This window comes from Dermacentor variabilis, chromosome 5 (assembly GCF_050947875.1).
Source record: "Dermacentor variabilis isolate Ectoservices chromosome 5, ASM5094787v1, whole genome shotgun sequence".
In the NCBI taxonomy this organism is placed as follows: domain Eukaryota; kingdom Metazoa; phylum Arthropoda; class Arachnida; order Ixodida; family Ixodidae; genus Dermacentor; species Dermacentor variabilis.
In genome coordinates, this window is record NC_134572.1 from 192,239,940 (window position 1) to 192,253,175 (window position 13,236).

The window sequence follows — 13,236 nt, forward strand, 5'->3', positions numbered from 1 at the left end:
TAGAGAACACACAACTTCCAGCATATAACCAAAATTCGCTATGTGGCATGGTGAGGTGCCCTTTCAGCAGACCCTATTGTGTCGATGTTTCCATGACTTTGAAAGGGCAAAGTGTTCTTGTATTGCTGCAGGGTTGTTCCACAAGATCGTTCAGCGAAACATCAACTTGGTATCCTTCGTGGCGCTAGTATAACTGTAGCTTCATCGCTTTTCAATATCTAATATGCTCCTCGTTGCTATTACGGCGCTCAAACAGGCAAATGTAGTCTTCAATTCCAAGTTCTTTGTCAGCTGTCGACGTCGGTAATTTGCCATAAGCAGCAAAATGAGGGCTACAACCAAGACTATAGTCGGGTACAACTTTATAAAAAAGGGGGCATTTACTCCTCTAAGGCGGATGCACACGAGCCTCCACCAATGGGCGCACACTCTACTGACGTCACGGACTGGATGGAAATGACCCCGCCGATGGAGGAGATAGCCGCCCGAGCTTCGAACTGAGCCAAATTGCTTTAGTCGTGTGCATCTTCCCCTCATCAGAGTGAATTCCCAAACTGTTTGCGGTGGTCTATCATGCCGGAAATATCATTGTGAGCTTACGATGCACCATTTGCGCTGCGTGTGTTTATTCTCAGCCGTAATCCGGCGACGAAGGATTGCAGCGAGCATAGCTGATGCTACGCTATGGGAACTGTCGAGACTACAGGCGTGCAAAAAGAAAAAGTGAAAGGACTGAAAAAGAACCTATCACATTCTTGAGAACAGGTTTGTGAAAACACAAAACCAAAAAAGTATAAATCGTATTCTCTTTAAAACCTAGGGTATTTATTTAAAACGATGAATGAAGCATTTTTGTACCTTTCCTGCCTCGATCGTCTTCTTGCCCCAAGTTTGTAATGGTTTCAATAAATGCATTGTTCTTTTTTAAATACTTGTTAAATGGCAACTGATTCATTTTAAGCTCGGAAAATTAGTAGTAAATGTGCCGTGTACATGTAAACCAGCGCAAAAGCCATGCGCTGCTCTTCTTTTTTGTCTCTTGCAATGAAGCTAAAAAGCAGATGACACGCAGCCTTGTCGAAGGCACGGGGTTACTTTTCTTTCACGATCTGGCATGTGCGATAGAATTCCAATCACGTGAGCTCTACCAATCCAGTCATCAAAATACAAAACTCTATTTATACCAAGAATTACGCATTTTAGAAGCATGTTTTCTTGAACGGGACTATTTTAGTTGCAGAAGCAATCGGCTGTCACGGTTCGGTCATTGGGCGGGGCCTCCCCTTTTTTCTAAATTTGCACTGCCACTTCTAGCTTCTAGGCAGCATTTCTACCCTCCTTTAAACATTGGGTACATGGAGATGAACTGCTTGAGGTCACGAATCACTCAGCCATTCCATTTGCCTGTAGGTGATATGGAGCACAATGTCATAGTGTAACACCCCAGCTATCTGCCCACTGCTGACATTTCTAGCTTATAAATGCGGGTCCATTGTCTGATATTGCAACTTTGAGCTGTGAAAACATTGTGCGATTAAAAAGGGCCATAACATTTTTAGCGTCTTCTCTTGGCACAATTTGCATGAGTAGACATAGTCTTTGATGTCCTTTTTCATATTTTTCCATATGAACTTCTGAAGAAGCTTATTATACATCTGCCAAAAGCCATCATGACCACCAGATTCAGGGCTGTCATGATATAAGTGAAGTACTTTTGGTATCAGCATCTCTGGTTCAGTGAACCTTCTACCCTCGAAGTGCAAGGGCGCATACCCTTCCCATAATTTTGTCAAGCAACCATTCCTTCTGGAACCTGAACTGCTAATCGACACACGGCATCTGCATCTGTAAGATGACTACACGCACGGTGAAAGACCTAAAAGTTGTACAGCTGAAGTTCATTGACCCAACAGGCCACCTTTTCTCTGGGCTCTGAGATAAATAAAAGATGGGTTAGTGCTTGGTGATTAGTGTACAATTTGCCCTTCCTTCTATGAATGTATGAACAGAAGTAATGCAGTGCCATTAAAACGGCTAGTGCTTCTTTCTCAGTTGTCGACCAATTCAGCATTAGTACGGTTGAATGTATAGGAGTAGTATCCTATAACACACGGCTGCTCAGTGGGATGACATTTCAAATCCCTTTGATATAGAACTACCCTGTATCGTAATTTGATGTGTCCGTGTTCATCTCAAAAGATAAATTATAGTCTGGCAGGGTAAGAACAGGGTCCGAGGATATACGTTGTACTAGTTTTTGATAAGTCTTTTCATATTCTTCAGTCCAGACAAAAGGTACATCTTTCTTTGTGAGCCCCGTCAAGCACTTGGTTATCTTGGCAAAACCTTTAATGAAACTCCTGACGTGACCTACAAGTCCAAGGAAGATTGTGACGGAGTGAATGTTGTGTGGTTTTGTAAGCTTCGTGATCCTTTGGACAGACTCCTTTCCTGTTTGGTGCTCTTGGTAGCTCCATCAAACACTCTTCCAAGAAAAACTACCTTTGACTTAAAGAATTCGATTTTCTTCTCATTTATCTTGAGGTCTGCATCACTGAGTGCTTGCAAAACTTTTGCCAGATGTTCAGAGTGTTCCTTTTCTGATCGTGAGTACACCAGGATATAGTCAATGTAAATGTTGCAGAAGAGTCCCAAGTGTGGCTTCAAAACACCATTCATGTTTTGAAACCAGGCTGGAGAATTTTTCCAGCCAAATGGAAGTCTATTGTCTAGAGTCTATAAACATCAAAGGGTGTGATGAATGCTGAGAACTTCTTCGTCTCTTCTGGCAGAGGCACTTACCAGAAGCTCTTGCAAAGGTCGAGACGAGAAAAAACTTTGCAGTCTCCTGTCTCGTCAATTATTTCGTCTATATGTGGCATAGAAAATGGGAAGAGGTCAGTTTGTTTGTTTATCTGCCTGTAGTCGGTACAGAGATGAAACATTCCATCCTCTTTAGGCACAATCGTGATTGGAGACGCAAAAGAAGAGGTAGAGGGGCAAATGACACCAGTGTCAAGCATTTTCTGCAGCTCTTCTTTTATTTATTTGTTTAAAGGTACACCACAGGCTCCAGTTGGAGCATTGAGTGATGGGGGATTATACAAGATGCGTGATGCGCATGCACAAAAACAAAGAAAAGTAACAGTAAGCAGAACAAAATAATGCGTTATTATATAGTCTCAGTTCTTAAAATGTGCATACAAGCGTTCGCGGAAAAGTTCGCAGTTAGTGATTGAAACAATGGTATTTATTTATTTAAAGGTACATCACAAGCTCCGATCGGAGCATTGAGTGATGGGCGATTATACAACAAAATATGTGATGAGCATGAACAAAGAAAAGTAACAGTCACAACAAGAGACAATATAACAATACGAGATAAGATAAAGCTTGTCTCTCGACGTATCGCAGGCCTTCCACTTCACTACTGTCGTATCTTGTGGATCGAAAGGGACTTGAAACTTGATGTTGCTCTTGGGTAGCCTCCGACACAAAGTAGCTCTGGGTGACGTCTTCTGCAACAGTGGGCTTGCAAGGGCTTCCATCCAGGACTGTGAAGGAAGGCAACCAGCGATCGTCTTGCACTGTGACCTGGCCATCTCAGTAGAAGTTCAAACGCAGTTCTTGCATTACCGCATGGGACAAAAGCATCTGGCACTTCACACCACTAGGAAGTAGGGCTTTTACAGAAGTGCTCTTGCCCTGACATTAGGTGAGCACATCCGTCCATTCATTGTGCACTTGTTTTCTTTCATCACACCCACAGATGATGACCAGACACTCTTTGGTTATATTTAACTGTAGGATCTCGTTCTTGTTGACCACAGTGATTGACGCTCCGCTGTCCACAAGTGCTTTCACATAATTTACATTGACTTGTCTGGGAACATATATCAGCTTGGCACGATCAGTGAGGAAAATTGTTTCCTGTAGAGGTGGCGAGAGGTCATCAGGCATCATTTCAAATATTTTTTTTTTTCTGATGTTTAGAAACGCCTTCCACAAGTGAACCAGGTTTGCCACCTGCTTTCCAAAAACTGTCACCTCGGAACCCCAGTACTTAGAGATATTTCACTGGCATTAACTTCTGTCGCCACATGTTGTCACTCCTGAAAATATAATTGCTTCATAATTGGTAGTAGGTGTTCTAGTGTTTGTAGTGGCCCAAGTTGAACTTGATGCTGTCTCCACTTAGGAAGTCCCAGTATGATGAGCGGCATGAGCGATGAGTCTTACAGTGCAGAATCTGCTACATGCAATAGCCTCCACTTTTGAAAGAAATAGTTATGAAAAGGGCTAGAAACGTACTTGAAAGCTATTGCCCTATCCCAACTTTCGAAATGTTTTTCCTCTAGTCCGTCTAAGTATGTCCTGCCATTTCGATCACTCAAACCTCATACCAAGTCCTTGAGACGCCTCCAAGGTACAAGTGCATCTTCATAACCTTGTCAACATCATCCTGCCAACAATTATGGTCACATGCGTATTCATAGAAATCAAGCCAAGCCTGAGCACTCCTTGTCAATAACCCTTTGAAGACATCTGGTTCAAAAAATTCCGCTGGTGTCGTCAGAGACCATTGGAGGCCTGTTTGCCTTAAGAGTTCCAACAACTGTTGTTGCCACTGGCTGTTTTTTTTTCTTGCAAATCAATCACACCTTGCAAAATCTGTTTTGTTCTGGAAACATCGTTGCCTTTTTTTGTAGGAATTCTGCCATTCTGCCATTGTGAGCCCATTTCCATCCAGTTTCGTGTCGCAATGCTCCCTACTAACATGCGCGATAGCCACTTCATGTTCGTGGTCCCTATTTATCTTGAGAGCACTCATCGCCGTTTGGTTGCTGAAAGCAAGTATGCACATTTTAGGAAAAAAATAGTCAAAGTTCACGCTAACAGGCCAACTTTCCCCCATAGACACAGTATGCACCGCTCACCAGCTGGACACCATCCATATCGGTGGCCGTGACGCTGACACACATTGTCCTTGGGAAATCATAGTGGTCTATCAGGCAATTAACAAAGTATTGTGAAGCAGACTGTGCCATCTTTGTAACAACACCAAGAAGAACTAGTCATACAGTCACCATTACTGCTTATTCTCGCTTCTTCCTCAACTTCTCAAGGCAGTCCTCTCGCGTCATCTTTCTCTTCAACCTTACAAGCCACATGGCTAAGCAAGCCAGTATGGCTAAATGATCTATATTTGGTCTTTGTTCCTTTTGTAATACGAACAAGACGGAACAACCAAGTTTCTCAGCCAAAATAGCACCAGTTTATTGTATGATTTCTATTTTCTATGTTACTAGCACACAAGCAAACTGATACAATCATAGACTTAAAAAATATATTTGATAAGGTTTTCACACAGTAATCTGATTTTTAAGCTTTCATAACGTACCTCTTCCCCAACACCCACCAACTTGGAGCTGACATTGTCAATAAATGAAATTACTTAAACCACATTTCTTGTGCCTAACTTCTCACATTTGACACTGTGTCACTTGTTTTTCCAAATAATGTTGGTCACAATTTTGAGAGTTACCCCCTTCAATGCTATAAGGAACCAGAACATTTCCTATGAGAAATTTTAACACTAAAATGTTCCCTGCAGCTGAAGTGATGATGCTGAGCTGAATTTCTAGAAAAACAACCCGAATACAGAATATCCGAGGTATTTCCAAATTCCGGGACATTGAAGCCGAGGTTCGACCGGAAGACCATGTGATCCAAAGAGATACGAACTGGGTTGGCACGACAATGTTACTGAAGCTACATGCAAGAAAAAAAAATGCCAAGAAATCAGGGAAGCTAAATGAGTGGCATGATAGTAGAAAGTGGACAGAGCTGAGAAATAAACTGTAGGAGGCCCACTGTCAATTTGACCAATGCTTTCCAAATGTAAAACACATTTGTTCCCAAAAGAGAGAAATAAAAATTTTGCTTGAGGACTAGTCCATACATTGGGGGAGTTGTCTAGATCAAGTCTTACATGCTGTACTAGAACACTCTACAATGTTTGTCATAAGTTTTCAGGGGGGAGTGATCCATCTTCTCCAGGCGTGGGGTTGGATAGGGAGGGCAGAAAATATGTCCTGTAGTGTAGGTCGAATGTGGGAACAACCTGATGCTCTGTAGTTATATAGCCCAGGCAGTGAGAGTAGTGGAAACGTCTGTGAAGCTCTTGTGTATGGTGCGTAATGTGTGTCATAGGAATTTGTACCAGTGAACAGGGAAATCTTTGTAAGCCACAGCAACCACAGTGATGCTTGTGCATAAGGTGAAGATCTATCTAATAGTGCTGTGTAGGTCTAGTTTCCTACGGGTAGTACAACTATAAACATGACAATAAAGAAAAATAGCACTGGCAGCAGATGCATTGCCAAATAAACAGATTCCTTTGAAAACAGAAGCTATGTTCTCAATTGATCTCCATCAGTGTTCATTTATTAGCTAAGACAGCAGACATGATGAAAGAAATGATACAGAAATGACACACTTGCAATCAGCATTACTTTCATTTAGTGTACACTAATGCCCACACTCTCTAAAGTGACAGAGAGGGGAATTCAGACCTATTATAAGTCTCACATGCTTTAGACAAAGGAAAGCTGCCTGGATGTGAAACAAAAGGACAAAACACCACTGCATTCCTGCCCCCTAACCTTCAATGCATTATTAACAGGCAACTGGCACCAACAAAATGTTGGCTTGTGTAGAGAGCCTGGTTTCAGATAGCACAGATTTAGAGCAGCTTCCGTGTAAAATTTTACCTCTGAAATACAAGTGGATGTGTTATGAAAAGCTAGCAAAAGTAGACATTTTTGATACCAAAACTGGATGGAAAAAAAAAAACGTCATTACTGCTCACAAGAACTGACGCGTGGCTCAAGATGTGTGGCAGCTTTGACCTGCTGAAAAACCTCTGTGGGAGCATGTTTACGCCATATCCACTAACCACCAGTTGCACACGTCTGCTAAGGTGCTGTTCAAAGGCTGCTAATAAGAAAATTGGACAATTACCAGTCCTACCGCTTCGCCAAGATTGACTCAGCAGTATATAGTACTCATTTACAAATCAGCCAAAGTAAAATTTTATTGCAGTCGCCCTTTAGTATCATACAAGATTTGGGAGCATATGTAATCCATCAGAAGGAGGCAGCACCTTATTCAACATGCCCACAGCTTGAGTTTTTGTGGTTTTAATGTGGTTAGCATTCTTTGGGAACTTCATACAGTTTGCAGTATCTGTATGTATGAATGACAGCACCTAACTTCTTTTGCAACAATGTGGGTCAGTGGGGAGTCCATGGTGAACTGGCTAGAGCAATGGGCTGCTGTGCTGAGGAAACAGAGCGAAACCAACCATCAGACAAACTTCGGTTCATGGGTATGTGCCACTCTTCAACGAACCTCTCCAACACCAACTTGGGCCACAGATTATATGTTACTGAGTATGTGCCACTTTTCATATGACCATCATATAAAACATATTGCAATAAGGAAGGTGAGAGGAGATGTATTTACAGTAGCATATGTATTATAGGCAATATGGCAAAATCTACACACGAGCTGAGGCGTACCTTCATTGTCTTTCTTTTGCTGTGTCCTCCTGCTTGGCTAACTGTACCATGACATCACCAATTTCGCACCTACCATAATATAGATCGGTAATCACATTAATGTTGCCAATCATCTCAAAGGCAGGATGTGCCACCAATATTTTTATTCATGTGCTTGCCATCAGGTCATCACCATTTATCACATGATTATTATAATAATAATAAATGTAATATGTTTCAAATTGACTTTTTGTTGATTTCCTTTGTGGCAATATTGTTGCAGCTGACCTATGTTGGTTTGTCCTTATAGCTCAATCACAGCATTATCCTGCAATGAGTAGCTTCTCCAACAGTCAGCCAAGCTGTAGAGTGTAAAATGTGAAGGATAATTACAGTTCATTATGCCTAAGCTTTCTGAATTCTTTTGCTTTTATTACATTTACAACACATTCTTTGCTGTTATTTTAATGCTTTATATATCGCAATGTTCCAAATAAACCACTGAATAACAGTCAACACCCCTGATGTCTTTCATCCTTGCCATGTGCACAACTCCACACATTTAATATGCATCGCAAGCTGTGTTATCTACGCCTCGTAAGTAAAACATTAATGATAAAGTATGTGTCCCTCTTTCTGTAATGATCTGTGTTCTGAGGGCGAGCTTTTCTGCCAAGCTTGCTGCTAATATTTCTGGCTGTTCTACATTTCTTCACCTCTGTTGCAGTCAGGCCAGGAGTTGTTACATTAGCAGAAAGATGTTGGCACTTATGCACTGTGCCTATATTTGATACACAAAATGAGCATTTCGCTGGTAATTACTGGAGGCTGTAGTTTCAATTGTAACCCCAGTCATTCACTGTTCATCATGCCTCATATTGAGGTCACCACAAGCCACTACAAGCAATGTCATTCAGTGCACGCTAGCTTGCTACAAGTCAGTCAGGGTAGCCCATGCCATGCATACCATCCAACTAGCACCGAGACTAGTGACATGTCAGCGAAACAACCTTCGGACCAAAGCATTCACGGCGTCTATCCGCAATACCGCCAAATGACTCAGTCACAACGGAAGAACTTTATGCTCACGGAGGAAAGAAAGGCACCGATCGAATGCTGCATTTCGACACGGTGACCTGCGCTCTTGTTTTTAAGAACCGTGAAGTGCCCCATACTCGTCACTCAACCATGATGTCGCACGTGTGCTCCCCCGTCAAGAGGATGCGAGGCGAGTGCTCCCGAAGGCTCCTTTTCTTGTTACGTCTTTGGAACGGTTCCAAGGAGAGACTCTGTTTAGGCGCGCCTTTACGCCCCAGTTAGTCCGTTGACACCGCCAGCATATATGTGTATTCTGCGTCTCCCAGCTCACGCATCAGTCAGCGGGCAAGAACATTCGAAACATATCACAAATACGTTTAAGGAGGAGGTCCGTGAAAAAGGTCAAGCCTACGTCGCGCCCATGTGTGAGCGAACGAGCACTTGAAGTGCCGGTGTGTCATCGGCGAAAAAATTCGAGCGATTAGCCTGCCTGGTGCCCTCACACAATCCGTGCCACCCAGAGGTGGAGGCATAAATGCTCATTAATACGACGAAGGTCGTGAAAGCAGCCGAAAACAAACTACACGGACTCTTAGAGAAAGTTCGTACAGCTGTGTCAACTGCTCGCACAAACTCAATTTTCTGCCGTCAATGGCCCCTGAAACGCTGAAAGAGTGCAGCTGCATGCAAAGTTTGTCAAAAACAATTAACTGGACAGTTATCAGTCTCAAAATAACGATAATAAACACTGAAAATTCTCCTTACCTGCAGATGCTTTACCGACGATAGCCCTCTCACGGCAACACCCCACAACCAATATGGCGAATCTGACGTCACCGGAAACTGACTTACTTCCTGTTTTCTTGTTTTCTTTCGTGACCGCGAATGAAAGAGGGTACGATGGATAGCGGGTGGTCATTTGTACGTAGCACTAGTCCTGCAAATGCTCAAAAGGGAACCGCGGTGTCGTGCGGGTTAGAGCAGCACGTCGAATGCCACGAATACCGTTGAGTAAACGCGAAGCGAACGGCGGCGGTCCAAAAAAATGAGCTTCCCTCCTCCAACACCCGATACGTTTGAGGCGCGCCGCCTTATATGGGGAGTCGCGTCTCTCTGTCCCATATACTGCGGGCACCGTCGGTAGTGCGCGCTTTATTTCACTGCTCGCTGAAAAATGTTGCCGCTGTACAGCGGGCGTAAAATGGCTACGACACGCTCAACGGGTTTATATTTGCGGCAGGTGCACTTCTCTTTAACATTTCGCCAGTCGATAACTTGCGAAAAGTGTTTTTACGTCCCTTATATATACGTGATCTCGTAATAGAGCGCGGAAATGAATTGCGAATAAATTAACCGTTGTTTTTGTACACCTCTGCTACAAGTGCAGCGCCAATGGGGTGTCAACGTACACCCACCATAACTTAAAAAAAAAAAAAAAAAAGATGTTGCTGCCATGAAAGAAAAAATAGCAAAGGAAGCTCTTCCTAGCTTTTGTACCTCTTTCTAAAACCGGTACTACGTCAATTAAATGTCAGCTCATTGAGGCGATGGAAGTAATCAGTTTATCAGGCTACCTGCTGCAACGGAATTAAACCAGCTGGGTCCAGCCTATTTTCGTGCTGCCTGCATGTCTTGTCCCACCTTGACTTACGACAACGCCAATTGCGGAGCTTTGATCTATCCTCATTTACATGTACGGGAATTACCGCCGCGTTGACACTCGATCTCAGTAGTCAGCGGAAGAAATATAATTGATTATCGCGCTGTCTGATATTAACTGTAAATTAACGAAGCACAGGGCACGATGAAGTAGCTCTACTGTAGCTGATATGCTAAACGTGCAGAGAGAACTAGTGACACGCTAAAAGCTTTGCTTTACAAAAATGTCCGAGTCATTCTCAATCACCTCGAACTAGTTTCCCGTTCACATTGCCCCATAATTGATGCGCGGTGGGTATACGCACACTCGGTCACCGGGGCAGCCCGCTCTGTCGCACGGCGTGGGCGCGGCCGCTATTCGGGCGCCTCGACGCGTGCTGCACATCGCGCTGCAGTGGCGGCAGACCCGAGCGCGAGCACTTGGCGGCGCGGGCGGTCTCGGACACTGGGCTCACCTTTCGAGAATCATGGTCCGTCGGCTTCGGCTGTGCTGCGGTCCCGACGGCGATCGAGTCAGTGCGCGCGGGACGTCGTCGGCCCACGGCTTCGGGTCGGGGGCGTCGAGCGGAGGAGGAGGAGGAGGCTCTGCGGGAGCGCATTCGCAGTTTAGGTGCGCCGATGTGGAAGGTAAAAAAACGAAACATGAGATTTGTTTGTATTTATCCGCAATCAATATATACGCGCGACTCAGATGTGGTGACTCCTTGGCTGTAAACGCCAGCTGAGGCTGCAGCCGGTATTTTTCGGTATTCTTATTTTTTATTTAGAAAACACCTTACAGGCTCGGCATGGGGCACTAAGTGCAGGAGGGAGTCACAGCAACAAGCAACGACTGAACAATGGGAGCAAGACTGCAAAAGAACAACATCTGTAACAACGCAAGTTTGTACAAAAAAGAAAAGAAACTTTACGTGTGTGAGCGTGGATACGCACCACAAAAACGTAATTGCAAACAAACAACCAAAAAAGTACAGTAAGTGGTAGATCAGCAAAGTTACAAGCAGGGCTCGCTATTGTTTTCTTTTTCTTTAGGGTTTACAGAAGACGAAACATATTGCACCGAACGCTGTTCACATGCGTGTAATTTAGGAATACATTTGTATTCTAACACACATGGAAAGTTCAAATGATAAAACACGACTGGCGTTTAAAATCCACTTTGGTGGAAATTCTGAGACTTTGAGCTTAAATTTGGTTTTCCCGAAAGGAATTGTTTCAGTCAGTTTCAAAAATGAGAACATAGAATTTGTGTGGTCTGTTAAATCTGTTATGAAGCGATTGCTCTTCAGCAGGCCAGGTATTTTGCATTTTATGTGGTGCCTGTCGTAGCTTGTTCTATTTTCTGGCTTCAAAAAAAAAAAGAGGTATATCTAAACCCATGACGCGCATCATTATTTATATTGATATATTGCAGCCCTACAAGGGCTATCAGGAGTGGGTATAATAGAGGATTCACAAAGAACGAACATGAACGTGGATGTTACGAAAACGCTAGGTAACAGAACAAGGCATAGTAGAATCAACTGCAGGAATAAAATCTTTGTGGGGAAGGGAACGCACATTACCAAGTGATAGATTCCAAAGATAAATTGTTCTGGGGGCAAAATCTGTACTTAAATGTACTATATATATATATATATATATATATATATATATATATATATATATATACAGTGAAGTAGACGCGCGTATGAAGCGGTTTATTGACGTTTCGGCCGGGGTCCGGCCTTCATCAGAATGCATTGCATGATGTCAGCACAGTTAATATACATGTGCTTATCGACCAAATGAAGATACGTTTACAAGAAAAACGAATAAAATGGGCGAACAAAATGCATCTGAATCGTTCAAAGGATTGCTGACACGTGTATAGACCGACGGCGATAGCAAACATATCATCTAAAATCATCATATCATCATATATCATCATCTAAAACATCGCCACGTGACAACATCATCATCATTATCATCATCAAACATATCATCTAAAACCAATCGCCGCGTGACAACAAAACGTCAATATGTGCTCAATATGTGCTATGTTATCAAGCAAACACAGACACAGAAAGAGGGGAATAGCGACGTATCAGTAGTAGAAGGGACAAGTGACGGGCTACAAAGACAGGCAACTCAATTTTCCTACACATTCATTCATACCACCCGCGACGGTATCAAACTTATATACAAGGAAGGATTCGCGGGCTTCTCTATCATAATTTGAACGAAATCCAGATTCAAGCAACGTGACTCTCAGTTTATCAAATGAGTGGTCAGGAAGTTGCACGTGTCTTGAGATGGGCAGGTTGGGCAACATGTTAGCGTGGGATTTATGATTGTTAAAAGCGGAATCTGAAAGGCCCTTCTGTTTGTCCTATGTACCATTTTTTGCAGAGCGTACATTCAAGCATGTATATTACTTTTTTTGTGTCGCAGTCGAAATCGCCTTTGATTTTTAAACAAAAGTTTGAAGACGTACTAGTAACCTGTTGCGATGTGACCATGTAGGGGCATACTTTACATCGCGGTTTTCGACAAGGATGGCATCCGATGGCATCAGGGCAGTCAGTCTTAGATGATGATGCTAGTATGTCTCGAATATTTCTAGCTTTACGGTATACTGCTTTAGGCGGATCAGAGAATATGTTTTGTAGGCGTTCACTTTGAATTAGAATATTGTGGTGTTTCCTTAATATATGCGAAACACTTGGGACTGATGCACTGTGGGTTAGGACAAGATTTGTCTGGGGTGAGGGAGTCGGTTTGTTCTTAATGTAAAGAAGCGTCCTTCGGTCATGCACGTCTGCGCGTTTTATTGCATCGTCACTTAATTGTGGTGGGTAATTTTGTTTGGCTAAAGCGTTTTTTATGGTACCGCAATTCCTTTGAAACTCTGATTGCTCAGAACAAATTCATTTAAAACGTAAGGCTCGGCTATAAGGAATGCTAGTCTTGCAATGTTTAACGTGACTGCTATCGA

At 43.0% G+C, this 13,236-nt stretch overlaps 1 protein-coding gene across 4 annotated transcripts in view; it reads right to left on the reverse strand.

Moving 5' to 3' along the window:
- The window catches only part of rhea (Talin_middle and talin-RS domain-containing protein rhea), a 439,862-nt gene extending 429,014 nt beyond the window's left edge, over positions 1 to 10,848 (reverse strand). For 2 of the 4 annotated variants that reach the window (XM_075693865.1, XM_075693869.1), the window contains exon 1: positions 9,366 to 9,534. In XM_075693865.1, the coding sequence (XP_075549980.1) occupies positions 9,366 to 9,519 (154 nt within the window). In that variant the 5' untranslated portion in view covers positions 9,520 to 9,534. Of the gene's footprint in view, positions 1 to 9,365; positions 9,535 to 10,714 lie in introns of those variants that run through there. The other 2 variants (XM_075693866.1, XM_075693867.1) reach the window with 2 other exon arrangements.
- Between the last annotated feature and the right edge of the window lie 2,388 nt (positions 10,849 to 13,236).